The following is a 27,570-nucleotide window of genomic DNA, read 5'->3' on the forward strand; positions in this document are numbered from 1 at the left end:
TTGTAGTTCTGCGTTTTGCTATATGAGTATGTGATTTTTAAAGAGTATTATATTTTGAGTGTATATTAGAATAATTTTTGTTAAAATGTTTATATTTTCCTAGGCAAAATTGAAGAGGTAGTTCTGGAAGCTAGAACTATTGAGAGGAATACAAAACCTTATAGGAAAGATGAGAATTCAATCAATGGAATGCCGAACATGACAGTGGAACTTAGAGAACATATCCAGGTATTTGGGATTCTCGGGTTTTACTGTGCTTAGTATTTTAAGGGCATTTAAGATACTTAATGAATGGATTTTCTGAATTCTTTTCAAGCTTCATGAAAGTAAAATTGTCAAACAAGCTGGAGTTGCCACAAAGGGTCCCAATGAATATATTCAGGAAATAGAATTTGAAAACCTATCTCCAGGAAGTGTTATTATATTCAGGTAAGTTCATTAGAGTTTAGACTGTTGACTTTACTTTATTGAAAATAGTTTGGGTGGTCTGGAGAGATGGTTGAGTAACTAAGAGTCCTTCCTGATCTTGTAGGGAACCTAAATTCAGTTCCCAGGACCCATGTCAAGTGGGTCTCGTATAACCACTGCCAGGGATCTGACATGCTCGTCTGCGCTCTCTGGGTACCTGAACAGATACAATTTATGCAGACGGAGACACGTACTCACTTAAAAAAAAAAAAACTAGAGAAAATAGTTGGTATATCCTTTTAAGTTTAGATAACCTAAAAATTACCTACTTCTTTATCAACATTATGCAGAGTTAGCCTTGATCCACATGCGCAAGTTGCTGTTGGAATTCTTCGAAATCACCTGACCCAATTCAGCTCCCATTTTAAATCTGGAAGCCTCGCTGTTGACAACTCGGATCCTATATTAAAAATCCCCTTCGTTTCGTAAGTATTCCTTATTTTAGAGTCTTACCACTTGAACAAAACGATGAGCTGGGCCGATCTGGGCAGTTTTAAGGGTGCTTTCTCTCCTTGGTACCCAAAGTATGGGACTGTCCACTGCTGTCATCGTCAGTTCATTAGCCTTCCGCTCCATCACTTGATCATTTGCATGTGTGCTCACATGTGCACCTTTTCATGCCTGTGTGTTCTTTCTCCATAGACCCTAGATGTACACACGCCATCACATGCACATGAGCGTTCTAAGCTCTACAAGATGATACTGCTTACCACATCATTCTAATGCCAACATATGCATTAAGTACAGCTATGTCACAATAAATTTGGCAATTATCCACTTCGAGACACCCAGAGTGCTTCTAATTATTCCGTTACGTATCTCGGAACCTCGGTTCTTGCTGAGTTTAAATGTCCCTGTGCTTGGCAGCAGCACACAGTCCTGAAGAATATCCAGTGTAGACCTAAGTTTAGCTTCAGCACTGTCAGCATGATCTTGGCCAAGTTATTTAAATTTCCTTCTAGGATTCTCATCTGGACAGAGGGGCCAATAATAATACTTACTTCTTAAATATTGTAAAGATTAAACAGGGTAACATGTATCCCTACCTCGCTCACCCACCTAAAACAGACCTGACTACCTTCCATCCCAGCCAGTGGCAAGGCGGGGAGCATAGGTCTGTCTGCACTGACCTGCAGGCCTGGTAAGGGAGTGATCCCACTCCTGCCAATCTCAGGACATAACTCCTGGGTTTGGACACACCTCGACCTCACTCTTGCTCCAAGACTGTTCCTCATGATCCCATGTCTCCCCAAGCATCACAATAACACATGCAAAACATGTGATGCATGCCTGTCACCTGAGAGCTGCTTAGCATGTTGTGGTCACTGACACTAAGCTCAATTCTCAAAATGGAATTTGGGGGCTAGAGCGAATCACATATTTGAAGTTTTTAATACATACTGTAAAGTAACCTCTGGGAACTACTTGATGGGCATGTTCAGCTTTATGTAAGAGTGACGTCTTTTCCAAGAACGAGTATGTATTATTGTAATGTCATATTTAAGAGCACTCAGTAGGCAGAGGCAGGCAGATCTCTGTGTGTCTAGCCTGGTCTACACAGTGAGTTGCAGGACAGACTGGGCTATGTAGAGAGACCATGTATCAAGAGGAGTAACATTTTGCACGAGATACAATTAGAATGCCTTTTTCATTTCTACATATGCACCATGCATAGCATTGCACAGGGCTCGCACGCACGCATATATGCACGCGTGCGCACACACATATGTATGTGTGTACACACACACATTCTCTTTATAATAACAACAGTAATAAACAATATCTGCCTAAAGATCTAGCTCTAAATGAATAAAATTGACACAGAGCTAGAGACCTGATTTATAAGCACTTGCTGTTACAGAAGACCAGAGTTCAGTTCTCAGCACCCATATTGGGTGGCTAACAACTGCTTGTAATTTTAGCTCAAGAGGATCCAGTGCTTACTTTGAGCCTCCATAAACTTCTGCATACACACACATACAAAGACAGACATAGATAAGTCTTTATTTTTAGCTGTCACTGGATTTTTTTAATTTAGTTTGAGTGACATTAGCTCTTATTTAATTCCCAGCACATTTTGCTCCTCAATTATGACTTGTGATCTATTATGATATGATGTTTACTGCAGTGATGAGTTTTAGAACATAGATGTACTGAGTAGTTTTTTGTCGACTTGGTACAGCCAGAGTGGCCTGCAAAGAGGAAACCTCAGTTGATGAATTTCCCAGCAGATTGGCCTGGGGATCAAGTGTTCAGATCCATGCCTCTGAGGACCTTTCTCACTCAAACCACCACAGACTCCGGTTGGTTCTGGGCAGAGTGCTTTACCATAGCAACAGAAAAGTACCCAGAACCAAGCGTTTCTGAGACATTTAATATTTATAATGCAGATTTTGCTTTTGCTTTTACTCTCAGAAAATGAAATGACCGTATATTTATTTTCTAATTCTTAGCATTGCCTCTAAATTGACTTTGGCTGAGCTAAATCAGGTACTTTACCGATGTGAATCAGAAGAACAAGAAGACGGTGGAGGTTGCTATGACATACCAAACTGGTCGTCCCTTAAGTATGCAGGTCTGCAAGGTAGGTCTATGAGGATAAAGGTTGTTTGTTTTCTTTAGCAATCATCTTTATAGAAATAAGGAGTGTAAGCCTAGATATGACACCTGAGCTCAGATGATAACTTATGGCTTCTTGTTGGTTGCCACTAGTAAGTAGCATAGCATTCTGAGCCCCTCAACCAACTATGAATGATAGAGCCACGCATGTGGTAATGCATGTGTCCATTGTTTACATTACTCTATTTTATGGGTGTGTTTTGCTTGCATGTATGTATGTGAAGATGTGCTTGTCTGTTACCTACAGAGGCTAGAAAAGGGTATTAGAGCCCCAGCAAGTGGATTTTTGCCATGTGGGTACTGGGTACTGAACCCAGTCTTGGTGTTTGCAAGAACACCAAGTGGTCCTAACCACTGAGCCATCTCTAGTGCACATCCGTAGTTCCAGCACTTGGGAGGTAGAATTAGGCAGATCTCTGTGAGTTCAATGCCTGCTTAGTCTACTTAATGAGATCCAGGCCAGCCAGAGCTATACAGTAAATCCCTTTCTCAAATGAAACAAAACAAAAAAGTATTAATGATAGCCAGGCAGAGTGGAACAAGACTGTAATCCCAACTACTCAGGAGGCTGACACAGGACAGTTGGATATTTGAGACCACCTGAATTATAAGTAATGTTACTTAACTAATTGAAATCATTCATGTGAAATAGTAAAAAAGAGTGTGACAGAGTATTCAGTCAGTAAGTATTCCCTAAAACTGCCAGCTCTGTGCAAAGACATGTGTCCTTAGAGACATATATCCCCCTTAAGCATTAGCCTCAATAGATATTTCTTGTCTTGCTTTGTTTATCTATTTATTCATTTTAGTTTCTTCAAGACAGAGTTTCTCTGTGTAGCCCTGGCTATCCTGGCACTCACTCTGTAGACCAGGCTGGACTTAGATCACAGAGATCTGCCTGCGTCTGCCTCTGAAGTGCTGGGATTAAAGGTGTGTACCACCACTGTCTGGCCTTGTCTTGGTTATTATGAATGTCCTTGACATTGAGTTTTATATGTGTTATGTACTTTTGAAAAGTCAAATGAGCCAAAGTTCTAAATAAAGTATTTAAATGGAACCCTTTTTTTGCATATTTGGTTTATCCTATATAGTTAAAATATATAGTGTTCTTATAGAACTACCATATGAACCTGATGTAGAGACAGAGAAGTATGTCTTAATTTAGAATCCTCATATGAAAGGACATGTAATTCTGCCTGTGTGAGTCTAGCTTATTTCACTTAACATGGTGCTTCCTGGTTCAGTTTTCCTATAAAGGACATAATTGTGCTCAGCACAGTTGAATAAAGGTCCATTGTACATGTATTGCACTCCACACCCTGGCTCTAGGGAGTCGTGCTCCAGGGCATGTGGAGGTGCAATATCTCTGTGGCATGCTGACTTAAGGTTCTTTCCAGGATGAACCTGCATGGTATGTGTCTGAGTCATAAGGCAGCTCTAGTTTTAGCGTTTTTAGGAAGCTGCACACTGATTTCCATATTAACTGTGCCAGTTTAAATCCCATTAATAGTAAGGGAGGGTTCCCTTCCCCACACCCTTTCCAGCATTTGTTGTTTATTTTCTAGTTTAAATTAATTTTATTGTTATTTTGTAGTGTAAATGTGGGCACATGGATGTCTTTTACCCCCTTCGCCATTTCCCTGGACCTGTTGTCTATTTTCTTGATGACAGTCATTCTGACTGGATGTGATGGAATTTCAGTGTAATTTTAATTTGCATTTCCATTATGACTGAGTCTGAGCTTTCTTTAAAAACTACCTTATGGGCTGGAGCAATGGCTCAGTGGTTAAGAGCACTGCTGTTCTTCCAGAAGACCTGGGTTCAATTCCCAGCATCCGCATTGTAGTTTACAACCATCTGTAACATCTGCTGCAGGAGATCAAATGCCTTCTTCTGGCTTCTGCAGGTACATACATGCACATGGGATATATATATATATATATATATATATATATATATATATATGTGTGTGTGTGTGTGTGTGTGTGTGTGTGTGTGTGTGTATCCATATTCAAGCAAAAACATCTTTTTGAAGACCCCTTATTTTTTGTCTCTTCTGTGAAGCCTTTCTTATTTTCATCATTGTATTTTGGCGACAAGTCTCACATGCCCCACACTAACCTCAGAGACACTGTTTTGCTAAGGATAACCTTACTCTGATCCTCCTATCCCCACTCTTAAATACTGGGTTACATGCATGTATGAAGCCTTTTTTTTTTTCCTTTTTAAGATTTATTTGTTTTATGTCTGTGAGTACACTGTCGCTGTCTTCAGATGCACCAGAAGAGGGCATCAGATCCCATTACAGATGGTTGTGAGCCACCACGTGGTTGCTGGGAATTGAACTCAGGACCTCTGGAAGAGCAGTCAGTGCTCTTAACCACTGAGCCATCCCTCCAGCCCAACATTTTTTAGCAGACTTTAACAGCCCTAAGTTTAATCCTACCTAAGCACTGCACTGATCTTTTCCTGCCACGAGCACAGTTGCGTTCCCACCTCTTACAATATCCATGTTCTGCTAATTTGGAATCTAGGAACCTTTGTTGCTGTTCTGCTCCAGATTCTCAACAGCTTGGTTATTTTCAGATTCTGTGTCCCCTCCCTGTGCCATTTCCTTTGCTCTCCACAGTTACCGCCCATTCTAAGACTAAGCACTTTCTACACACCAGCTAGCCAGTCCTGCATCCTACACAAGCCCTCGGGTCCCACTGGCACTGCCAGCTCTGTTGGCCGTCACACTTTTTCATTGTCATTGTCATTTCTTAACTCAGCATCAGCACCAGTGGGTGCTGAGCAGTGATCCTTCCCTGAACATATTGGGAGGGAGGTCGTCTGTAACACGTTATTTATGCAACTTGTCCTCCGTCTCCTTTGGAAAATTACATTTACCAAGAATTCTGAACTCCATGAGAGAAAGAAATCCTATATCTTAAATTCGTTGTTTTTAATTTTTCAAAGCATGCTACACACATAAAATTCATTAAATTCTAACCAAATGAATTTACTTAAAATGAAGTCAGTGGAGCCACTCGCTGTTTTAAGGGAGAAAGTATTATTTTACTTTTAGGTGAACATGTAGTCGCTCTGTGACAGTTGCAGAATCTGCTCTGAGGATGCACAGGAAGGCTAGTGACTCGAGAGTGTGCTTCACAGTCATCATATGCCCAAAAGCTCACTTAGCAGCCTTATCCGGTCCTAAGTATTTCCTGTTGTATTTCAAAGGCTGCTTCTGAATCAGGCTTCATTATCATCCACCATCGGTGATCTTGCTTCCTCTGAAACGAGTTTTGTGATTTAATTCCTTCCTAACTATTAATCTACCACTTGCTAACACAGAAACACTCAAGCTTATGTGCTTGATGCCCCGGGGTGAGAAATCATGGCAGTTGCGTTCACATGTTACCATATTAAATACAAATAAAGAGCAGTCTCAGGGACCCTGATTCTCAGGAAGCTTTGTCTTCTCGCAGCAGCAGATCCTCCTCTCCCGCTTTTCCGTCCTTGGTAAAGTAGGCACCCTGGTATTTCTCTCACTCAGCCATGCTAAGTGCTGCTGTGAACTGCACGGCCTTTATGTCTGTCTGTGTGGGGAGACACACACACACACACACACACACACACACACACACACACACACACACACATACACACACACACATTCATTCACCCCAAATCATTAGAGACTGGGCGTAAGCTTACCAACAAGAACATCTTGACTCTGTCAACAGCGCAATAATGTCTGCATTTTTAGGACTAATGTCCGTGCTGGCAGAAATAAGACCAAAGAATGACTTGGGGCATCCCTTCTGTGAAAACTTGAGGTCCGGCGACTGGATGATCGACTACGTCAGTGGCCGGCTAATCTCACGATCAGGGAGTATTGCTGAAGTAAGTAGGGTGGTGTTAGTCCGAACGACGGAGGGGATTGTTTGAACTATTAATCATGTATATTACCCTGTTGTAGGTAAGTTATAGTTTCCTTGAACAGTTTCCTTTCTTGACCGTCTTTGCGTTCTAAGGAGTGGTCATCTGGTTAGTGGGTACTGGCCAGCAGAGTCACAGATTGAGCTTTAACTCTTAGAATAGATCTAGCCCATAAACACACCAGGTTAACTTTTCAAATTATTCCTGTAACAGGTTGGAAAATGGTTGCAGGCTATGTTCTTCTACCTGAAGCAGATCCCGCGATACCTCATCCCATGTTACTTTGATGCTATATTAATCGGTGCATATACCACTCTGCTGGATGTAGCCTGGAAACAGATGTCAAGGTACGCCCAGCACAACCTGAATGAACAGGCACAGTGGGAGGCTACAGAGTCACTTTATACACGGTCCTAAAGACCAAACCCGAGGGCCTGTCAGACTCAGCTGAGAAACGCTCCAGACGCATCCGTTAGTCTAGAACGTGCAAAAGCAAATGGGGAGTTCGACTGGGGTTTCTTCTTCTTTTGAGATGGGGTCTCATGTCTTGAAGGCTTCAACTGCACTATATAGGCAAGGATGAACTTATGCTGATCCTCCTGCCTCCACTCCCAGTGCTGAGATTACAAGTGTGCATCCAGTTCATAAGGTGCTGAAGATCAAACCCAGGGCTTCAGGCACACAGAAGCACCCTACACACACACACACACACACACACACACACACACACACACACACACACACACACCGTGTCCACATTTAAATTTGATGGGGATGCTTGGGTGTCTAGCTCAGTAGCGCATCATTTGCCTGGCAAGAGGCCTTGGGCCAGTCCCCAGATGAGGGGTTGGGAGTAAGGGGTGGGGTTTAAATCTAGTTTACAAAGCCTGTAAAATATGATATAGAGGGCTGGAGAGATGGCTCAGAAGTTAGCACTGACTGCTCTTCCAGAAGTTCAATTCCCAGCAACCACATGGTGGCTCACAACCATCTGTAATGGGATCTGATGCCCTCTTCTGGTGCGTCTGAAGAGAGTGACAGTGTACTCACATAAATTAAAATAAATAAACCTTTTTAAAAAATATGATATGGAAAAACAGTATTATTTTATATTATTTGTTTTATTTATTCATTAATTTGTTAAATGACACCCATAAAGCTATTTTACCAGTTTTACACATTTCTATAGAAAAATCAGCTGGCAAAAAGAATGCATAAAGAGCTCAGAAGGTCGTGTTTCCATTTTGTTACAGCTTTGTTCAGAATGGCTCGACCTTCGTGAAGCACCTGTCCCTGGGTTCTGTCCAGATGTGTGGAGTGGGGAAGTGTCCTTGTCTGCCGCTGCTTTCACCCTCGCTCCTGGATGTGCCGTGCAGGTTAAATGAGATCACGAAGGAGAAAGAGCAGTGCTGTGCTTCCTTGGCTGCAGGTGAGGACGGTGTGGAGGTCAGAGGTCAGATAGTAACAGCCTCCGTGTTCAACAAAGGAACCCGTGGGAAAATGATGTTTTTTTAAAATCCATGATATTATCCAAGATTTTTATGCCATTGCTTAGTAAACTGCTCACTTAATAGCCTCTCACTCATAATAATTATTCTTACTATTTAACTATAACTATGTTCTAACATCTTCTGTGTATTTTTTATTGTGGTTAGGTAATCCTTTCTTCTGCAGGTATCTGTTAAATCCCATTTCTTGGCATCTTAAATACCTTCCATTAAATTTAATTTAATACCATTTTCCCTGTATTTCTTCCCTGGTTTTTAAAAGTAAACCAACCTTACAGTTATTAAGAGATTGCAAGTTATGAAACACAAAACATGTTAAAAGATTTTTTTATCATATGCCTTTATTGTTGTTAAATACTTTAAGCCATAGTTACTGACTTTTTCAAGTAGGTCTCAAACATCCAAGTAGTCAGAATATGCCTGATTTTCTCTTTAATGAACTCCCAGTGTGTGTTTAGAAAGCATCGAGGAGTCGAGGCTGCTAAAGTTTAGACGTTCCCCTTGCTTCCCGGGCTCTGGTGAAGTGAAGCCTATCACTTACAGCTCTCCAAACTAACCTGAAACCTCTAAGATAACAACACTAAGTGGTAATATGGTCTGCCTGGTTTCCTCTGCTGAGTTCAAGCTTTCAGTTTGCATTGGCTCAGCTGAGATGAAGGACCTGTGGCATCCAGCGCACTACCTGTTCCGTTAGAGTGATCATGACACTCTGAGGGCTAAGAGACGAGTAGTACCTAGTCAGTGCACGGCCCTAAGAAGTTCAGTTCCTCAGCATCACACACACATACAAAAATTGTTTAAGAAGAGGCATCAAATGAGAGTCCACTTTAATTCTCTAATTGTGTTTCAGGTTTAACTGCTGGTTCTGGTAGCCATCATTTCCCAAGTGCAAGCAGGTGCTCAGTAGATAGAGATGGGGCAGTGGGGGAACTCGGGATTTAAAGCCATATAAACTAATAACTTCAACCTTTTTTTTTTTTTTTTTTTTTTTCTTTTTTTCGGAGCTGGGGACCGAACCCAGGGCCTTGCGCTTCCTAGGCAAGCGCTCTACCACTGAGCTAAATCCCCAACCCCAACTTCAACCTTTTAAACTGTGCACTGCTACTATTAAACACCCCAGAACACATGCGTTTACTCATATGCAGTTTATCCAACAGATATATGGCATATAAATAGAAATAACAGTTCTAATATTCTGATGTTTTAAGGGAGTATTTTGCCTAATTTATTCTGGACAAAAGTAAAATGTTGGGGCTGGAGAGATGGCTCAGTGGTTAAGAGCACTGACTGCTCTTCCAGAGGTCCTGAGTTCAAATCCTAGCAACCACATGGTGCCTCACAACCATCCGTAGTGAGATATGATGCCCTCTTCTGGTGTGTCTGAAGACAGCTACAGTGTACTTATATATAATAAATAAATAATTTAAAAAAAAAAAAGTAAAATGTTAAGCAGATTTGCCACTAGGTTTCAGTTTGTTTTAAACTGATAGAAATGCTTCTTTTTGTAGTAGTATTGCAAAAAAAAAAAAGAAGAAGAAGTTAATGTTTATGATAATTGACAACATAGAAATTACCCCCAAAATACTTGACCTATAAGTTGTATACTCATAGAGAACAAAAAAAGGGAACATAAAGAGTCCTGTATATCAGTGCTAAGGGCTAAGGACTTTCACTTTTCGTAGTTGTTGTTAAAACAAGATCTTACTCTGTAGCCCAGGCTATCCCCAAACTTGACATCTGCCTGCCTGCACCTCCGGTGACTTTGGATCAGGTTTATATCACGACACCCAGCTCGTGATGTTGAGTTACAGCACTGGGAAGAGCTGCCGACATTGTAATTGGTGCCAAAAACAGCTTTCTGTCCAGCGAGTAAGGTGCAGTGTGTCTGATGGCATTTGAACATCATTTTGTAAACAGTCTGTTTTATCTTTCTTGGAATATTCAAGTTAGTAACACTGAGGTCTTTGGTTCTATCTTCATAAATTGTTTATATAAAAGTATAAGACTTAAAATTATTTCCTACATAACTACACACACATACATACACACACACACACACATGCGCGCACACATGCACACACACGCACACATGCACACACACGCACACATGTAGTATGTGGCAAGTACAGCACTAATAATCCATTGTAAAATAATGTGGAATTTGGTGATAAGCTTTCACTGTAGATAAATCAATAACCATTTAATTAGATATTGTTGAGCTAATCATTTCACATTTATATTAATTTATAGCCCTTAGAGTCAGGGCAGAATTTTTTAATGTATTTGAAGTGGTATCATATCACTTTATATATTAAATATGTGATCTCTAATTTTAAGCTTTTAAATTTTTAAATGCAAAGACAACTAAGATCTGCTCAGAATGCCCTTCTTAGGTTCTTAGGGCTGGGTTGAAACTGAATAGCAGAGCCCTTACTGAGTGCCACCTTTAGTTTCCTTTGAGTCACCGATGCCTTTCAGAATCTGATATCACATAAAAGCTAAGTGCAAATGTACATTTTGCTACAGAGGATTCTGGAAGATTTACAGGCTCCTTCCAATCTTCCCTGTAGTCCAAACCTGACGTGTGATTAACACATGACTTTGTGGTCTTTGGCAGGCTTGCCTCACTTTTCTTCTGGTCTTTTCCGCTGCTGGGGGAGGGACACTTTCATTGCACTCCGAGGGATGCTGCTGGTTACTGGTCGCTACCTAGAAGCCAGGTAAGAGCCTGTGCTGAGCTGGCGAAGTCTGTGATGTTCCCTCTGACCCATCTGCTCTCAATGCCGGGAAAGTGTGATTTCCTTCAGTGTTCTTTAGTGTGTGTGTGCGTGTGTGTGTGTGTGTGTGTGTGTGTGTGTGTGTGTGTGGACATGTGTGTGTGGACATGTGTGTATGGAAGCGCAGGCATGCCGCCATGCACATGTGAGCCACAGGATGGCTTGCTGGGTTTTGCTTTCATTCCACCAGTGGGTGCAGAAATCCAGTTCACCGTGAGACCTGGTGGCAAGCACCACTGAGCTATCTCGCAGCCTCCAGATTTTTAGGTTTTATTTTGTGTGTTCTGATTTAGTGGGTTTAGAAAACTGTAAAGGAAAAGGGCAATTTAAAAGTTACTGTAGTTCATGCTAGGTCAGATCATCTTCACTGTTCAGAAGTTTATTTTTTAAAAATTAGAGGGGTTGGGGATCTAGCTCAGTGGTAGAGCGCTTGCCTAGCAAGCACAAGGCCCTGGGTTCGGTCCCCAGCTCCGAAAAAAGAAAAGAAAAAAAAATTAGACTCATTTTCATAAAGAGTATTGGTGACTCATTTTAAAAAGGAATTATGTTAAGTTTTCCTCCATTTCTTGTCAAGCTTACAACCCCCAATTTGATTCTTTCCAGTGATGAAAAGTTGAAGTGATGTTTTCTTTTATCATGGAGATAAGAATAAATTTATTGCAATTAAAAAGAAGTACAAGCCTTTGATCCCAGGACGTGGAGGCAGAGGCAGGCAGGTCTCTGTAAGTTGAGGCTAGCTTAGTCTACATAGTGAGCTCTAGAATAGCCAGGGCTTCAGAGAGAGACCCTAATTTCAAAAATCCTAAAAAATACCCCAAAAAGTTATACAATAGTGCCACCTTTAGTGTGTTCTACAAGTTACTGTCACAGAGCATCACCAGCGGTGACCTTGCTGAACATGCAGGTGCTTGGTGCCCAAGCCAAAGCCCCTCCGTCCAGACCTGGGGATAGGAAGGTGTTGGAAGGCCAAAACTGTTTCCACAGTGTCTCCAGTCATTATCAGCAGCCTGAAACTAGTTTAAAAGCACTGCTCTGTTAGCTAAAATTTTTAACATAGAAGCATTTTATGAAACTTTATTTTTATGCTATCAGAAAAATTACTGGTGTTTCCCTCTTCAGGTGTTAAATTTTATTGATTTTTAAAATTGCTTATTTTTAGTTATGTACATGGGGGTGTCTTAGTCAGGGTTTACTGCTGTGAACAGACACCGTGACCAAGGCAAGTCTTATAAAGGACAACCTTTAATTGGGGCTGGCTTACAGCTGAGAGTTCTACATCTTCTTCTGAAGGCTACTGGCAGAATACTGACTTCCAGGCAGCTAGGATGAGGGTCTTAAAGCCCACACCCACGGTGACACACCCACTCCAACAGGGCCACACCTTCTAATAGCTACTCCCTGGGCTGAGCGTATACAAACCATCACAGAGTACTGATGCTCCGCAGGACCAGAAGAGGGCATTGGATCCCTGGAGCTGGAGTTACAGGCAGTGGTGAGCTGCCCAATGTGGATGTTAGTAAAACAGGTCTTGTGCAAGAGCAGTACATGCTCCTAACCACTGAGCTGTCTCTCCACCTCACTTTGGTCACTTTAAAATTGGTCTAGGTGGTTACCTAAAATGAACCGCATCTTCCCCTTCAAACCTAATATAAAGTATTTTCTAATTGAGTGGTGGCAATTATGCAGCTTACAATTTGGGGCTGGCTGAGTATGGTGGCACACTCCTTCATCCCAGCACTCTGGAGGCAAAGGCAGGCAGATTTCTTACCAAGGCAAGCCTGGTCTACATAGAAGGTTCCAGGACAGCCTACATAGTGAGATGCTGTCTCAAAATAAATAAGTAAGCAACAAATAAGTAAACAAATAAATAGTAAATCGAGGGGCTCACAAGATGGCTCAGCGGGTCAGGGTGCTTGCCCTGCAAACCTGGAGCCCACATATAAAGGTAAACGAAGGGAACTGACTTCACAAAGTTGTCCTCAGACCCAACACTCATACCGTGGCACACACACAGACACACACACCGGTAATGATGGTGATGATGATAATGACAGTTCTTTTAAAAACTGGGGGAACTAGAGAGATGGTTCAGTACTTAAGAACACGGGCTGTTCTGGAGGACCCAGGTTTGATTCTTAGCAAACACACGGAGGCTCACACCATCTGTAACTCCAGTTCCCAGGGATTTGACACCTCCTGGCCTCAGCTAGGGCTGCATACACCACCAGGTAGACTGGCATACATGTAGGCAAAACATCATACACACAAAATAACAATCTTTTAAATGAATTTGGAAGGCTGTTTGCTTCTGTATCAGATGCCTTAAGCAAATGATTTAGAAGTCAGATAAAAAAATAAGTCTGCTTGAACACCTTTAATTTGTCTGGAGGCAGAGACAGAAAACCTCTGAGTTCAAGGCCAGCCTTGCCTACAGAGCTTATTTCAAGACACAGGGCTACACAGAGAAATGCTGTCTTGAAAACCCAAAACCAAACAAACAGGATTCAGCAAAACACAGTGGCAGCAACCTTGGCCTGTGGCAGGGACAGCTTCTATCCTGGCTCGCATCAGCAGCTGCCAGCTGCCATCCTCCCTCGGAGCTTTCTGTGGGAAGGCCAGAGTGCTCACCTTACTGCGTGTAATGACTGCTGCAGTTAATGGGCCTGAGAGGCTCTCTGACACAGGGCACACACTCGGGAAAGGTTCGGGGGTTAAATCATCGCTACAGTGCTGGTACAGTAGTGGTCCCATCCTCAGTCATCACTCTGTGTGCTCTACAAAGTTCTGTCCTTCATTTTACCTTTGGCCATCTTGATCCCGGGTTGTCATGCTGTGTTCTGTGACCCTTTGTGTGACCTGTGAGCAAAACTAGAATAAAAGCCTCCTATGGTACCCTTAGGAGGCAAGTATTAAACTGAGACAATAAGGACTAGACCCTTTCAGTGGCCTTTCCAAGGTTAGACCTCACCTGGGAGATAGAAGCTTTGTAGCGTGCAATGCCATCTCAGACTAAGTTCTCATTTGTATTGTGGTAACACCACAGAACATAAACTATCATCTATCAGTTAATAATGTGAGTCACGGTTGGGGTTTTGCTATTGTTGTTTTGGGGTTTTGTTTTGTTTGTTTCTTTGTTGTAAAACAGGGTCTTACCTTGTAGCCCTAAATAGCGTACAACTCATATAGGCCAGCTGGTCTAGACTTCAGACACCTGCCTGCTGCCACCTGTGTGCTGGGATGAATTAGAGTTTTCAAGGCCAGCTTCTGTCCATTGTCTTTTATGTATTTACTTCGTTCTTGATCTCTACTAGGTAAAGTAATAAAGTCCATATTGGAGGATTACTTAAATACCTGAAATGTTGAAATACCATAGATTTCAAAGACAGAAGCTAGGACCTGGAGAGCTGGTTCAGTGGCTAATGGCACTCACCTCTCTTGAAGAGTTCAGTTCCCAGAACCCACATGGCAGGCATACCATGTTAACTCCAGTTCTAGGGGATCCAACATAGTTCTCACCTCCATGTGGAACTTCACACCATACACTTATACACACATAAATAAAACTAAGAACATCTTTTTTACATATAGAAGTCATGGCACTCCTTATAAATTCCTGACTGAGGACGTGACTCCAAAGATACAAACCTGTTACGGAAAGGGAGGGCTCCCCAGAGTGCTAGAGAGAAAAGCTGGGCCCCGGAAAAAGCAACCTTTTTTTCCCTTTGTTTTTATAGGAGTTTTCATCTCAAATGATCCATTTGCTTCTGTTGTTTCAGGAATATTATTTTAGCATTTGCTAGTACCCTGAGGCATGGTCTCATTCCTAACCTCCTTGGCGAAGGAACGTATGCCAGGTACAACTGTCGTGATGCCGTGTGGTGGTGGCTGCAGTGCATTCAGGACTATTGCAAGATGGTTCCAAATGGTCTAGACATCCTCAAATGCCCAGTTTCCAGAATGTATCCAACAGATGACTCTGCACCTTTGCCTGCTGGGACTCTGGTAAAGATCATTTCTTAAAATAATTTTGGATAAAATGTAACTTTATCTTTTAATGTAAAATATTAAGGCTCCAAGTCATAAGAATTCAAATATCAAGAAGTGTCAATGTCAATATTCCTTTAGTGTCAACACAGTGAGAAGTTACAGAGATAAGATTTGTTCCTCACTGAAGCACAGAGTGTGGAGCAAAGGAGCTGCTGCTTTTCCCGGCCCCATCCCACTCCCTGTTTCTTCTCCAGGGGAAGTATTTATCCACATTCCTGGAGTTGAGGGATTTAGGAAAATAAGAATGTAACCCATTCCTAACGGCAGAGATGTCCCTGCTGTCTCCACAGGATCAGCCTTTGTTTGAAGTCATACAGGAAGCTATGCAGAGGCACATGCAAGGCATTCAGTTCCGAGAGCGGAATGCCGGTCCACAGATCGATCGAAACATGAAGGACGAGGGTATGTAATCCAGCGCCATGGGCAGGACTTACCAGTGCTGTCGGAGTAACCCTGCTGTGCTTGCAGATGCTTGTGTGCGGTACTTGAAGCTATAGTTGAGAAAGTGAACATTGTTCCTGATCTCTCCACGCTTGTGTCGCTAAGGAAAAGATAAAAGTTTGTATCTTTTGTCAATTTCCAAGGTAATACTGACATTATAATTTATTTTCTGTAAATGAGGTTTGTACCTGCAAGTATGTATGTGCACCATGTGCATGCTGGGTGCCTGCAGAAGAGGCCGTCAGACCCCTGGACCGAGAGACTGAGGTGGCTGTGCACCTCCAGTGCTCCACAGAGCAGCAGCATTAACCACTGAGCCACCTCTCTGGCCCTTAGTGCTACAGTTTCTAATCTCAAGGCTAGTGTTGCCTTTTTGAAAACCAGGCATGATGGCCCATGCCTGTAATCTAGCACTCAGGAGGCAGAGGCAGGACTATCATGAGTTCAAGACTAGTCTGAGCTACACAGTGAAACCTTGTCTCAAACATAAGAAGGACCCACATTGTGGTACATGCCTTTAGTCCCAGCACTGGGGAGTCAGATCCCTGAGTCTGAGGTCAGCCTGGTCTACAGAGTGAGCTCCAGATCAGTCAGAGCTACACAGAGACACCTGTCTCAAAAATTAATTAATTAGCTAACTGTTTTTGAGAATTGAGTGTTAAGTGCCAGGCTTTGTGATGATGGCTTTACCATTGTCCTTCCTCATTAATTCCTGAAGACATTAAGAATGAATTACACTGGGCTTGAGAGATGGTGACCAAGTGAGAGAATCAGAACTCAGATATCCGGAACCTATGGAAATGCCAGGTGAGCTGGTGGTAATTCCATCCTCTGAGGGCAGAGGCATGGTGTCCAGGAACGGTAAGCCAGCCAGTGAGACTAGCGTGTCAGACAGAGAGCTCTGGGTCTCACTGTATGAACAAGGTGGAAGAGGGAGCAAGGAAGATTTGACACCAACCTCAGGCCTACACTTCACATATGTGTGTGTGCACCAGCACACATGGGAATACACATAAATATGCATACATACTACACATACATAAATCTGAAAGACGTTAGTTAAGTAAAGACTACATTACGTTATTCCCATTTTCACTAAATGAGAGAACTGAAAGTCGGCGTCCCAGAGCTGCTAGGGGGCAAAGGGAGGATGTCACCCATGTCACCCGTTGACCCTGCCACAGTGCTTTATGGTATATCACCTTAAAGTAGACTCTCTGAGCTTACTTTGGGCTTACCACGTCCTCACGCTGAGACCTGCCAGTGCAGGGTTAGCCACCTCATCACCCCTCCTTTATACTCTGGGGAAGGTTTTGGTGACTCTGGTGTATATTTACTTTAGCCTTATAAATAAGATTTATGTGAGTTTTTAGTTAAATTTAAAAAGAATTGCAGATTCATAAAAAGTTGTAAAGTGATACATAGGGTACAGCACCCTTCAACCGTTAGGATGTTTAATGTAAGTGAGGTAGAAGATCAGAATCCAGCTGTGGCCCGTTCACTTCTCACCGCTCTCCACATCTCATCTGGACGAGCCATCAGCTCTGTGAAGTTGGAACCTTGTATAGGCTCGTGAGACCACTACCATATGAAGACGTAGAGCTAGTCCATCAGCACAGACATTTTATGGATCCCACATACCCACTGCAGCCCCACCCTGGGCTCACTACTGATCTCTGCCTCCCTACACTGTCATTATTTCGACATATTTCTAAATGCATTGTCTCATTGCTTTGAGATCAGTCTCTGTAGCTGTAGCTGTCCTGGGTCTCCCTTGTAAACCAGGTCAGTCTGGAACTCACAGTGATGGGCCGTCTGTCTCGACATCCTGGGTGCCGAGATTAAAAGTCTGGGGCACACACCCAACTTTGAAAAGTTTACATAAATTGAGTATCAGTATGTAATTTTTTTAATTTGGCTGATCAAGACAGGATCTCCCTATGAAGCTTTAGGTGGCCTGGAACTGCTAAATAGACCAGACTGACCTAGAAGTCATGATGCTTTATTAATTATAATAGTGTAATAGTATGTGGTATAGTAGTAATACACAAACATTAGCTCACTAAGTTAATTGGTAACAGTCACTGATACACTTCTTTATCCTTCCCTCAGCGAAGTCAATGGAAACAGCTCTAGTATCCAAAGGACATTTTTATGGGATCTCTGAGATATTTTAGGGTTAACTGTTGTTGTTGTATGAAACATTTCAACTATAAGTAAGCAAAATAATTTTTACCTTTGAAGCTGGTGTTAAAATTAAATATATTGATTTACTATATTTCTTCATATCTTTCTGTTTTACTTTGAAAAGAAATAAAATATACCACATAATCCAAAAACTCTTTTTTATTTTTTAATTACTTATTAGAGTTAATGACTAGGTTGTAACTGGAGTATACTGTTTCCATGTATATTTTTATATTTTATGCATTTATATATGTTTGAGCATGTATAAATTAGTTGTGATATATATCATGAAGTATAAACTCAATGTATTATATATTATATGATTATATTAGGTTCTTAAATTCTATATTCTATACAAATATATCAGATATGTAAAGAATCATAGGTGAAAATCTGCATTTTAAGGTTTTTATTTGCTACCTTCTGCAACGTGTTTACTACATCATTTTGTCTTAGGGACCCATTCATTTTGTTCCATAGACATCCAGTTTGTTCACTTCAAGGACAGAGCATGTCTTAGTGTATATGATGTTAAGGCCTTCCTCTACTGAGTAGACCTGTGATTTTGCCAATGTAAGCAGTGCTTTAGAAACAACATCGTGATATGCAGTTCTGGATACACACAGGTGTCTTTGGAAAGAGAAATGAAATTTATATGTATTTACCATAAAACTGAATGATTTTTAGTTGTTTCAAAAAAAGAGTGTCACTATGAGATTTACCTGGCTTTAAGCTCACTGTATGAGCCAGCTTCAACCTCGTGTGTGATCCTCCTGCCTCTGCATCCTGAGTGCTAGGACTGTAGACCTGTCCCTCCGTGGCTGCTTTCCAAGTGTCTCATTTTGCTTTTTCAGGTTTCAACATAACCGCGGGGGTTGATGAAGAAACAGGATTTGTTTATGGAGGAAATCGCTTCAACTGTGGCACATGGATGGATAAAATGGGAGAGAGTGACAGAGCTAGAAACAGAGGGATCCCAGCCACCCCAAGGTAGAGTCCATGTCCTGCTGCTTCTGCAGATGCACTTGTAATTCACCGGCTCCCTTTTCAAACACTTACTCATGGCATCTTTGGCTTTGCTAACCACTAACCATGGTCCTCATGGTGAATCCTTCCAGGTCTGTCATTCCCCCCACCCCTTCTCTACAGCTTCCTTTTCCGCCATTCCTTCCTTTTGCCTCCAATAAAAAAAAAATAGAACAGCCCTCTCAGTGTAAGTAACCTGTTCTCATCCGGGAGTCTCATGATTTTTGCACCTCTACAAGAATCTCAAAATTTTTATGATTCATTACCCCAATGGTTAAGACAACTTTAAAATAAAAACAGTAGTTACAATTATTTGTGTGTGTGTGGGGTGTGTGTGTGTGTGTGTGTGTGTGTGTGTGTGTGTGTGTGTGTGCGCGCGCGCGCGTGGGTGTGTGCTTGCCCATGTGTGGAGTTCAGAGGACAGCTTAAAAGAATCTCTTCTCACCCCTTACCATGTGTCTCCAAGGTCATCAGACTTGGCAGCAAAGGCCTCTACCTGCTGTACCATCTCACCATCTCTCTTTAAGACATTTCTTAATCTGACCTTCATACAATGTGAAGATTTTATTATACCAGTCTTTACAAGTTTGGAAAACAACTAATCAAAGCCTTTTTATCTCTAACTTTGTTATCAAGGGGTTTTCTTTTATGTGTTATCAACAAATATCACAAGTTCTTGATACTGATTTACGCTTAGAAACTATTTTCTTCTTTAAAAATAAATTAAGTGTCCATTTGGGAAGGTGCAGATAAGTGCGGGTGCCTTTGGAAGCCAGAAGAGGTCATGTGATTCTCCAGAACTGGAGCTACAGGCACTTGAGGGCTGCCTGCTATGGGGGATGGGAGCTGAACCAAGGTTTCTATAAGACCAATAATTGCTCTTAACCAATGAGCCATCTCTCCAGCCAGATGTTGTTTTCTTATTAAAGATTTATCTTCAAACATATCAGCCAGGACTAAAGAGAAAGACTGTCTCAAAAGATGCAAAAACAAAGGAGTACGCTAGAAGAGGCTGAGAGACGGCTGAGCTGTAAAGAAAGTTCACGGCTGCTGCCCCAGAAGGCCGAAGCTCCCTTCCCAGCGCTCACCCTGAAGGGCGCACAGCCAAGTGTAACACGAGCTGCAAGAGATCCAGGGCTCTTATCTGCACATCCACGCGTGTGGCACGTGTTGATAGAGATACACGTGGATACACTAAGTAAAAATAAGTCTTTATAAAATATTAGAAACAAAATCAATGCCAAAATAGTAAGGGAGGAGATGTCTTACATGATATATCACTCATGATGTGAAGATGTGGGCACAGGTAGTTGCTTGTATGATGCATTAATTATAATATTCACTAACATCTATTGTTGGTGGTGGTGGTGGTTTGATTTGGTTCTGTGCTACCCAGAGCCTTCCTTATTGCTAGACATTCAACTCTGAGCTACATCCCCAACCCAGAATTACTTACTGAATGCCCTTTTAAATCATGGTTAAACAAGCTCAACACAGAAAATAAATTTTTTTTAATTTTAGAGATGGGTCTGCTGTGGAAATCGTGGGCTTGTGTAAATCTGCTGTTCGTTGGTTGCTGGAATTGTCCAAGAAAAACATTTTTCCTTATCATGAAGTCAGAGTAAGAAGACATGGTAAGCTGGTCTGTTTTACAAGGAACCTATAACAGAACTAGTGATTAACCTTTGCTGCTGTCATTGCGTTCAGCCAACTAATACTAGAAAGTGCTAACTTTTAAGAAGAAGGAAAAGTTGTTAATCCCAATATGGAAATCCTAACAGAGCTGTTCCAACAGTACCAGTGAGCTGAGAGAAGAAGGCGACGTAGTGCCTGCCTCTGTGCCCTCTCCCCTTCCTCTGAGCAAATTACATCCCATAGGCAGTCTAGAAATCTTTCCATCCCTTTCTGGAACAGTTTCTATGCAATAGAAACAATGTTTGAGCTACCTGTAAACTTTAAACTTGTAAAAAGTAAGAAGTGGGTAGCGAGTTGTATGTGTAATCCTCTGTTTGAAGTGCTGTTTGGCACAGTGTCGTGGTGTGAGTCAGTCTCCAGCTGTCCTTCATTCTTTTGGGGGCAGTACTTGGTCTTTGAATTTAAAGCATATCTCCATCTGAAGTAGCCACATTTTCTAAAACATGGGGAATTTACTTCATAATTAAGCTAATATGAGGTTTTGGCAACAACAGACATTTAAATGTTCTGAATATTGACAACTGCCATTCTTTTATCCCTTTTCAGGAAAGGTTGTAGCAGTCTCCTATGATGAGTGGAACAGAAAAATACAAAACAGTTTTGAAAAGCTCTTTCATGTTTCCGAAGACCCTTCAGATCCTAATGAGAAGCATCCGAATCTGGTTCACAAGCGGGGCATCTACAAGGACAGCTATGGTGCGTCAAGTCCTTGGTGTGACTATCAGCTCAGGCCCAACTTTACCATAGCAATGGTCGTGGTAAGTGATGTATGTAGCCCTCAAATTTCAAAACTGTCATGGTAGCTCTACTAAGGGCCTTTGTTTCCTGTTTGGTTTTAAGTTCCAGTTAACCATGAGACATTATTGCCTTCTGGGTAGTTTTCTATGGTTTCAGTAATTAAATATGCATTACCACCTCTAATCTGAAACATTTAGTGTCAAAAACAGGAAACAGTGGATGCTGAGAAACAAAGGGCCCCAGAGTCACACATGCCACAGTACCTGTTGCCTGTGCTCAAACTGCGCTGAAGAGACGAGGTCTCAGGCCAGTCCAGCTGCCTCATTCAACCCTCACCCTTTCCTCCTGAAAACTCAGGACATTTGTACTGCATAAGCTCATGCCACAAACAGCTCCCCAGTGCACTAGTCAGAGATCTGTGCTAGGGAATGCTCACCGGCAGCTTATGGTCACATTCTGTCTCCTTCGTGTTTTACTCTAATTAGTTCTATTTGGCTTTTAAAAAAAGGAAAAAAAAAGGATTTTATCATTTATTTTATTCTATGTGGGGGGGGGGGCAGGAGAGTAACCTGCATGTCATGTATGTGCAATGCCCCCAAGAGGCCAGAAGAGGGCATCAGATCCCTGAGACTACAATACAGACTGTTGTCAGTCACCCTGTAGGTGCTAGAGACTGAGCCTGTGTCCTCTAGAAGAGAAGCCTTTGTTCTTAACCCCTGAGCCATCTCTCCCGCCACCTGGCTAAGAATTCCTGATCCCCCTTTGTTGTAAAATCTCATTCTAAAAATAAACTCTTAAGGACAGTGGACTAGGAGGGCTCTGTGTTTAGCCATGCGGCCCTGGGCGTTTGACTGTGTCAAAAAGATTACTAAGCAGAATGTTAGTAATTGTAGTGGTGTGAAAGTGCAACCTTGCGGACTGGTTCATTTCCCAGCACCCACAACTCTCTGTAACTCACACCCTCACACAGACATACATGCAGGCAAAACCCACCAGTGCACATAAAGTAAAAATAAATAAATTTAGAAGGAAGGAAAGAGAGTGCAAGCTTGCACAGAGGCAGTATGGGTTTGGCGCCTTCTCACTTCCTTCTCTGTAAATGGGTGCAGATTTTCACTCCTTCCCCATGTCACAGCACTTGTGCTGTTGAACTCATTATCACCAAGAAGAGAGGGAAAGCTTCAGGTACATTATAGGGCACTCCTGCAGATCTAGGAATAAAGTGGCAGGTTGAGGTGGGCTTACCTTTATTGTAGCCGAGGCTCCCGTTTGGATCTGGTACTGGTTCCCAGGTGTCCCGTGAGCTCTCCCAGCCTCAGCTGAGAGAGGAGACTCAGCTTCAGCCTCGGAGGCTTAGATCCGTCAGGCTCCACTGTCAGATCTGATCCACACTGTATTCTTACATTTGTTTTTCAGAGTTTATAGTTAGAGTTACATGGGTAAGCACTAACTTTTCTGCGATATTACAATGTTTCTTCTGTGTTTACTTTCTTCACTAGGCCCCTGAGCTCTTTACTGCTGAAAAGGCTTGGAAGGCTTTGGAAATTGCAGAAGGAAAATTGCTTGGTCCCCTTGGCATGAAGACTTTGGATCCAGAGTAAGCTGGAGTATTAGTATTAAGAAGGTTGTCGAGGTGGGCGGTGGTCGTGAGTGCCTTTCATCTCAGCACCCGGGAGGTAGAAGGGCCGGTAGCTCTGAGTTCAAGGCCAGCCTGGTTTACAGAACGAGTTTCAGGATGGCCAGGGCTATACAGAAAAACACTGTCTTCAAAACAGAAAAAAAAAAAAAGAGAGAGAGAGAAAAAGAAGGCAATTGATACTGTGTTTAACCCACATAGATTAGTATTATCCATTCCATGGTTATTTACAAGTAACTTCTGAAAAATCACATTCAAACTTCTGAAAACATCTACCAGTTTACTGTGTGCGAGTGTTAAAAGTACCTCTGGCATGCTTTCATTCTTCATATGCAGAATTTTGTATGCAAATACTTGTTATTTTCTCTGTTTGCATGTTCAGAGAAGATTAAAAACTGCCATGTGTGGTGGTACAAACAGACTATCTCTGAGAGTTCAAAGCCAGCCTGGACTACTGAGAAAGTTCCATGTCAGCCAGGGGCACTGCAGTCATACCCTATTTCAAACTCTCAGTCCTCAAAAGCAAACAAAAGATCTGCTGATCTAACTAAAAGTTAATGATAATGGTTCACATGGCCATTTTGTATCACTAAACAAGATTTTAAAAGTTACAATTTGGGCTGGAGAGATGGCTCAGTGGTTAAGAGCACTGACTATTCATCCAGAGGTCCTGAGTTCAATTCCCAGCAACCACATGGTGGCTCACAACCATCTATAATGAGATCTGATGCCCTCTTCTGATGTGTCTGAAGAGAGTTACAATGTAGTTATATATAATAAATAAATAAATCTTTTTTTTAAAGTTGCAATTTAATTAAATCTTACTGTGCATAACTCATCTGCTGGCAGTGTTTGTGAGGCTGCAGGATATAACTTTGTTAAGTAATGTGCTGATGCTGGGCAGGCTTACTCTACAGAGGAAGAAAGAAGATGGTGATTTTTCTTGCCTTTGCTATTGAAATTCTGATGCCTCTTGTATGACGCCTGACCTTCTTTTACTGACCTCAAACTCCAATCGTTTTGCAGTGACATGGTTTACTGTGGAGTCTATGATAATGCCTTAGACAATGACAACTACAACCTTGCCAGAGGTTTCAATTACCACCAAGGACCTGTAAGAATTTCACTTTCTTTCCAGAGTTTTCAATTTAACTTATTTTTAAATAAAGCTAGATATTCATAATTCTTTTTCTCTTTACTTTTAAATCATATTTTAGGAGTGGCTATGGCCGATTGGGTATTTTCTTCGTGCAAAGTTGTATTTTTCCAAAATGATGGGTCCAGAGACTGCTGCAAAGACTGTATTTTTGGTTAAAAATGTTCTTTCTAGACATTATGTTCATCTTGAGAGGTAAGTCATCTCATGACTAATGTCCAGCCCATGGATTAGCTACCAGATAGACAAGGTTTCCTTAGGATTCGTTTTCCCATGCCCTGTGCTTCTTCGTGGGACCCACCCTGTGCTCTATACCGTAATTTCAACCGTGGTATTTCTACCTCCATTAGGTATTTTGCTTCTTATATCTTATATAAGTATTTGAGGATCTTATATTTTATGATCTGTACTTGTGTAATAGTCTTTAATTTTCAAGATAACTGATAATTTGGATATGATTAAGATAGATTAAAAAATACTTGAAATATTCAGATTGGGCCTTGTGAGTTGATTCATTTATCAAGTAAAAATATTCATTATTTTTAAAATATTAGTTGGTCTTTTGACTATTACTCCAAGTGGTATTTCTTGTACTCTTTATCTTAATTGTTAATAAATTAAACAGTGTCGATATTGTATATTTTTCTAAGATGGCATAAACTCAGCCAAAGACTTTAATTTCTTTAAGTCTAGATTATATCTAAGTGCACTGCTGCTGATGGCTTAACTAAATGCATAAGTGGCGTATACTGCCTCACTTCCTTACATGAGCATCGTAAGGTGCACTGACAGTCTGTGTGATACTGAGATCTGCCACTGGTTATTAACTTCTGTACATCCCTCTTCTCTCTTTGCATGTAGGAGTAGTTACTGCAGTTACCTCACGGGTTTCTGTCAGTATTAAATAAGATTTGTACATAACATACTAAATATTAGAAGATATGTGTATAATAAATTTATATATTAACTTGTAGAATAAGAAACAAATTGGCATTTTCCTAATTATAACTCTCAGTGTCTCTATATTTGGGTTTCTAGTTCTACTAAGTTCACACATGGAACACTTAGGTATTTATAGTTTGAGTCCTAACCTTACTCTCAAAGATTTAAATTATTGCCAGCCTGAAGGTATCTTCCTATAATCCCAGACCATGGGAGGCCATAAATAATAAAGATTTTATATATACACACACACACACACACACACACACACACACATACATACACACACATACATACACACACACACAACCTTTAGAATATTGTTTTTTAGCAAATGACTTATGACTTTGAGTGATTGCTTCTAGAGTTAAAGGCAAAGCCTTGGGACTTGCCTACTTTATTCATGCGCATAAGATTAAAATGCATTTGCTTTTCTTTGTTTTCAGATCCCCATGGAAAGGACTTCCAGAGCTCACCAATGAGAATGGCCAGTACTGCCCTTTCAGCTGTGAGACACAGGCATGGTCGATGGCTGCTGTTCTCGAAACCCTCTATGATCTATAGTTGGCTCGTAGATACTTAGTAATTGTGTGAACACTTGACACTATTGAATGCAAGGTCATAAGGAAATGTAAGCTCAACTCATTTTAAAAATCCCATTCATAGCCAGGGAGTGGTGGTGTACACCGTTGATCCCAGCACTCGGGAAACAGAAGCAGGCAGATCTCTTGAGTTCGATAGAGGCCAGCCTGGTCTACAGAGAAAGTTCCTGGACAGCCAGGGGTACACAGAGAAACCCTGTGTCGAAAAACCAAAAATTAAACAAAAAAAATAGATTTTTTTTGGCTTTTTTTCTTAAAGAATATCATGTGTACTGGGGATTACACGAAGGACCTCATGTATGTTAGACAAGCATTCTACCAACTGAACTTCATCCTGTGTCCTATTTTTTCTATATTCTTTTGATTTGAATCGAAGAAAAATGATCTTTTCCCATAGAAGGTTACAGGGAAAAGTATTCTTCAAAGCAGAGTTTAAAAACAGTGTATTATCTTCATTTTAGAGGAAGAAGTCCTGCTGTCTATTGGCACACTCCACAGGCTGTGTCATGAATGCTCTAACGTTTGCTACAGCAGTCTTAATACCATGCCTAATGCAGTCAGTGCACACTTGTTAAATGTTTTATGAATGTGGAATTATGGAAGTTTCCACCCACAGTATATGTTCATAGCTGGAGCACAGAGCTTCAAAATGTGCTTTATTTTTCATGGACAAGTTATGTTTTTAATATAGTAAATGCCAACTATACTTAATATAGCCTATTTGTGTTAAAGAGTAATTGGTCGTAATAAAACAGACCACTAGAACATAAGACAATTCTGTAAAATTAGTTCTAATTTCCCACTATGAGATAGTTTACATTTTCAAAGTGGAAATGACTGGGCATATTTATGAAATTTTTCAAGGGGGAAAAAAGCTTAGAGCTGTACTTGGTGACACAGCTTGCTTAGCATGGTCAAGGCCTTGAGTTCTATCCCTAAAACCATCAAGAAAGGAAGGAAGGAGTATAAGAGGGGAGGGAGGGGGGAGGGAAAGAAAGAGGGAAGATTTAAAATAGAGCCGTATTAGGTTATCAACAATAGGGTCACCATCCGCCTCAGAGAATCCTTAGGGTACAGTGCTTATACTGAGGACGGTTGATGAAAGGCTGGTGCTATGTTGGGCATGGTCTATGTGAAAGTCTAGGAGGTGTATTTTACCTTATCCCAGCCACAGTAATTAGACTGGAAAAGGATAATGGCCATTTGACTGAAGAACTCTTAGGTGGAACGCTTCGTTCCTGTGTGATGCTGCAGAAAGTTTCCCAAACGGTCCGTGCCTTGGTTTGTCACATATCAAACCAATCTTACTCTGCTAAGTGAAAGGTAAACTTAGCAGTTGAACCAGCATGCTGTGGTATTGTAGTGAGTTTTCATAGATGACTGAGGAGGCAGGGAGCCTGTCATTTAGTACCATCACCTAAGTGGTAATCATTTCTACTGTGTCCTAAACGGCTCTGAGTACTGGGCAAATGTGTATATGTCTGTGTGTCAAAATAAAAGTTTTTTTAAAGGACTCTCTTTGCTTTCCTTCGTCTTTTTTACTGTAAATTTTCCCTGTCCTCATGAGTGGTGCTCAGAGACTTACCTTTTATAGGATATAGGAGGAGCAGGGAGAGGAGGAAGAGAGAAGACTGTCTGGAGATTTATTAAAGTAGCCATGTGTAAATTAGGAGTGAAGTAAGCTTTCGGTGTATCCCTAAGTCTGTCAGCATCTGTACTCCTTTGATATATCTTGAGTACAGTGAATTTTTATTTACATTTTACCAACTCACAAATATAGTAACAAATGGATGTGAACATTTAC

At 41.4% G+C, this 27,570-nt stretch overlaps 1 protein-coding gene across 1 annotated transcript in view; it reads left to right on the forward strand.

The window, feature by feature from the left end:
- Agl (amylo-alpha-1, 6-glucosidase, 4-alpha-glucanotransferase) overlaps positions 1-27,280 on the forward strand; it is a 54,708-nt gene extending 27,428 nt beyond the window's left edge. The window contains exons 18-34 of the mRNA XM_032897419.1: positions 104-228; positions 317-429; positions 759-893; positions 2,922-3,052; positions 6,839-6,975; positions 7,225-7,358; positions 8,265-8,440; positions 11,137-11,239; positions 15,073-15,298; positions 15,634-15,745; positions 18,826-18,961; positions 20,519-20,631; positions 21,239-21,450; positions 22,930-23,027; positions 24,093-24,180; positions 24,284-24,417; positions 25,611-27,280. Of these exons, the coding sequence (XP_032753310.1) occupies positions 104-228; positions 317-429; positions 759-893; positions 2,922-3,052; positions 6,839-6,975; positions 7,225-7,358; positions 8,265-8,440; positions 11,137-11,239; positions 15,073-15,298; positions 15,634-15,745; positions 18,826-18,961; positions 20,519-20,631; positions 21,239-21,450; positions 22,930-23,027; positions 24,093-24,180; positions 24,284-24,417; positions 25,611-25,728 (2,291 nt within the window). The 3' untranslated portion in view covers positions 25,729-27,280. The remainder of the gene's footprint in view (positions 1-103; positions 229-316; positions 430-758; positions 894-2,921; positions 3,053-6,838; positions 6,976-7,224; positions 7,359-8,264; positions 8,441-11,136; positions 11,240-15,072; positions 15,299-15,633; positions 15,746-18,825; positions 18,962-20,518; positions 20,632-21,238; positions 21,451-22,929; positions 23,028-24,092; positions 24,181-24,283; positions 24,418-25,610) is intronic.
- Positions 27,281-27,570: the final 290 nt, after the last annotated feature.

This window comes from Rattus rattus, chromosome 3 (genome assembly GCF_011064425.1).
Source record: "Rattus rattus isolate New Zealand chromosome 3, Rrattus_CSIRO_v1, whole genome shotgun sequence".
NCBI lineage: Eukaryota > Metazoa > Chordata > Mammalia > Rodentia > Muridae > Rattus > Rattus rattus.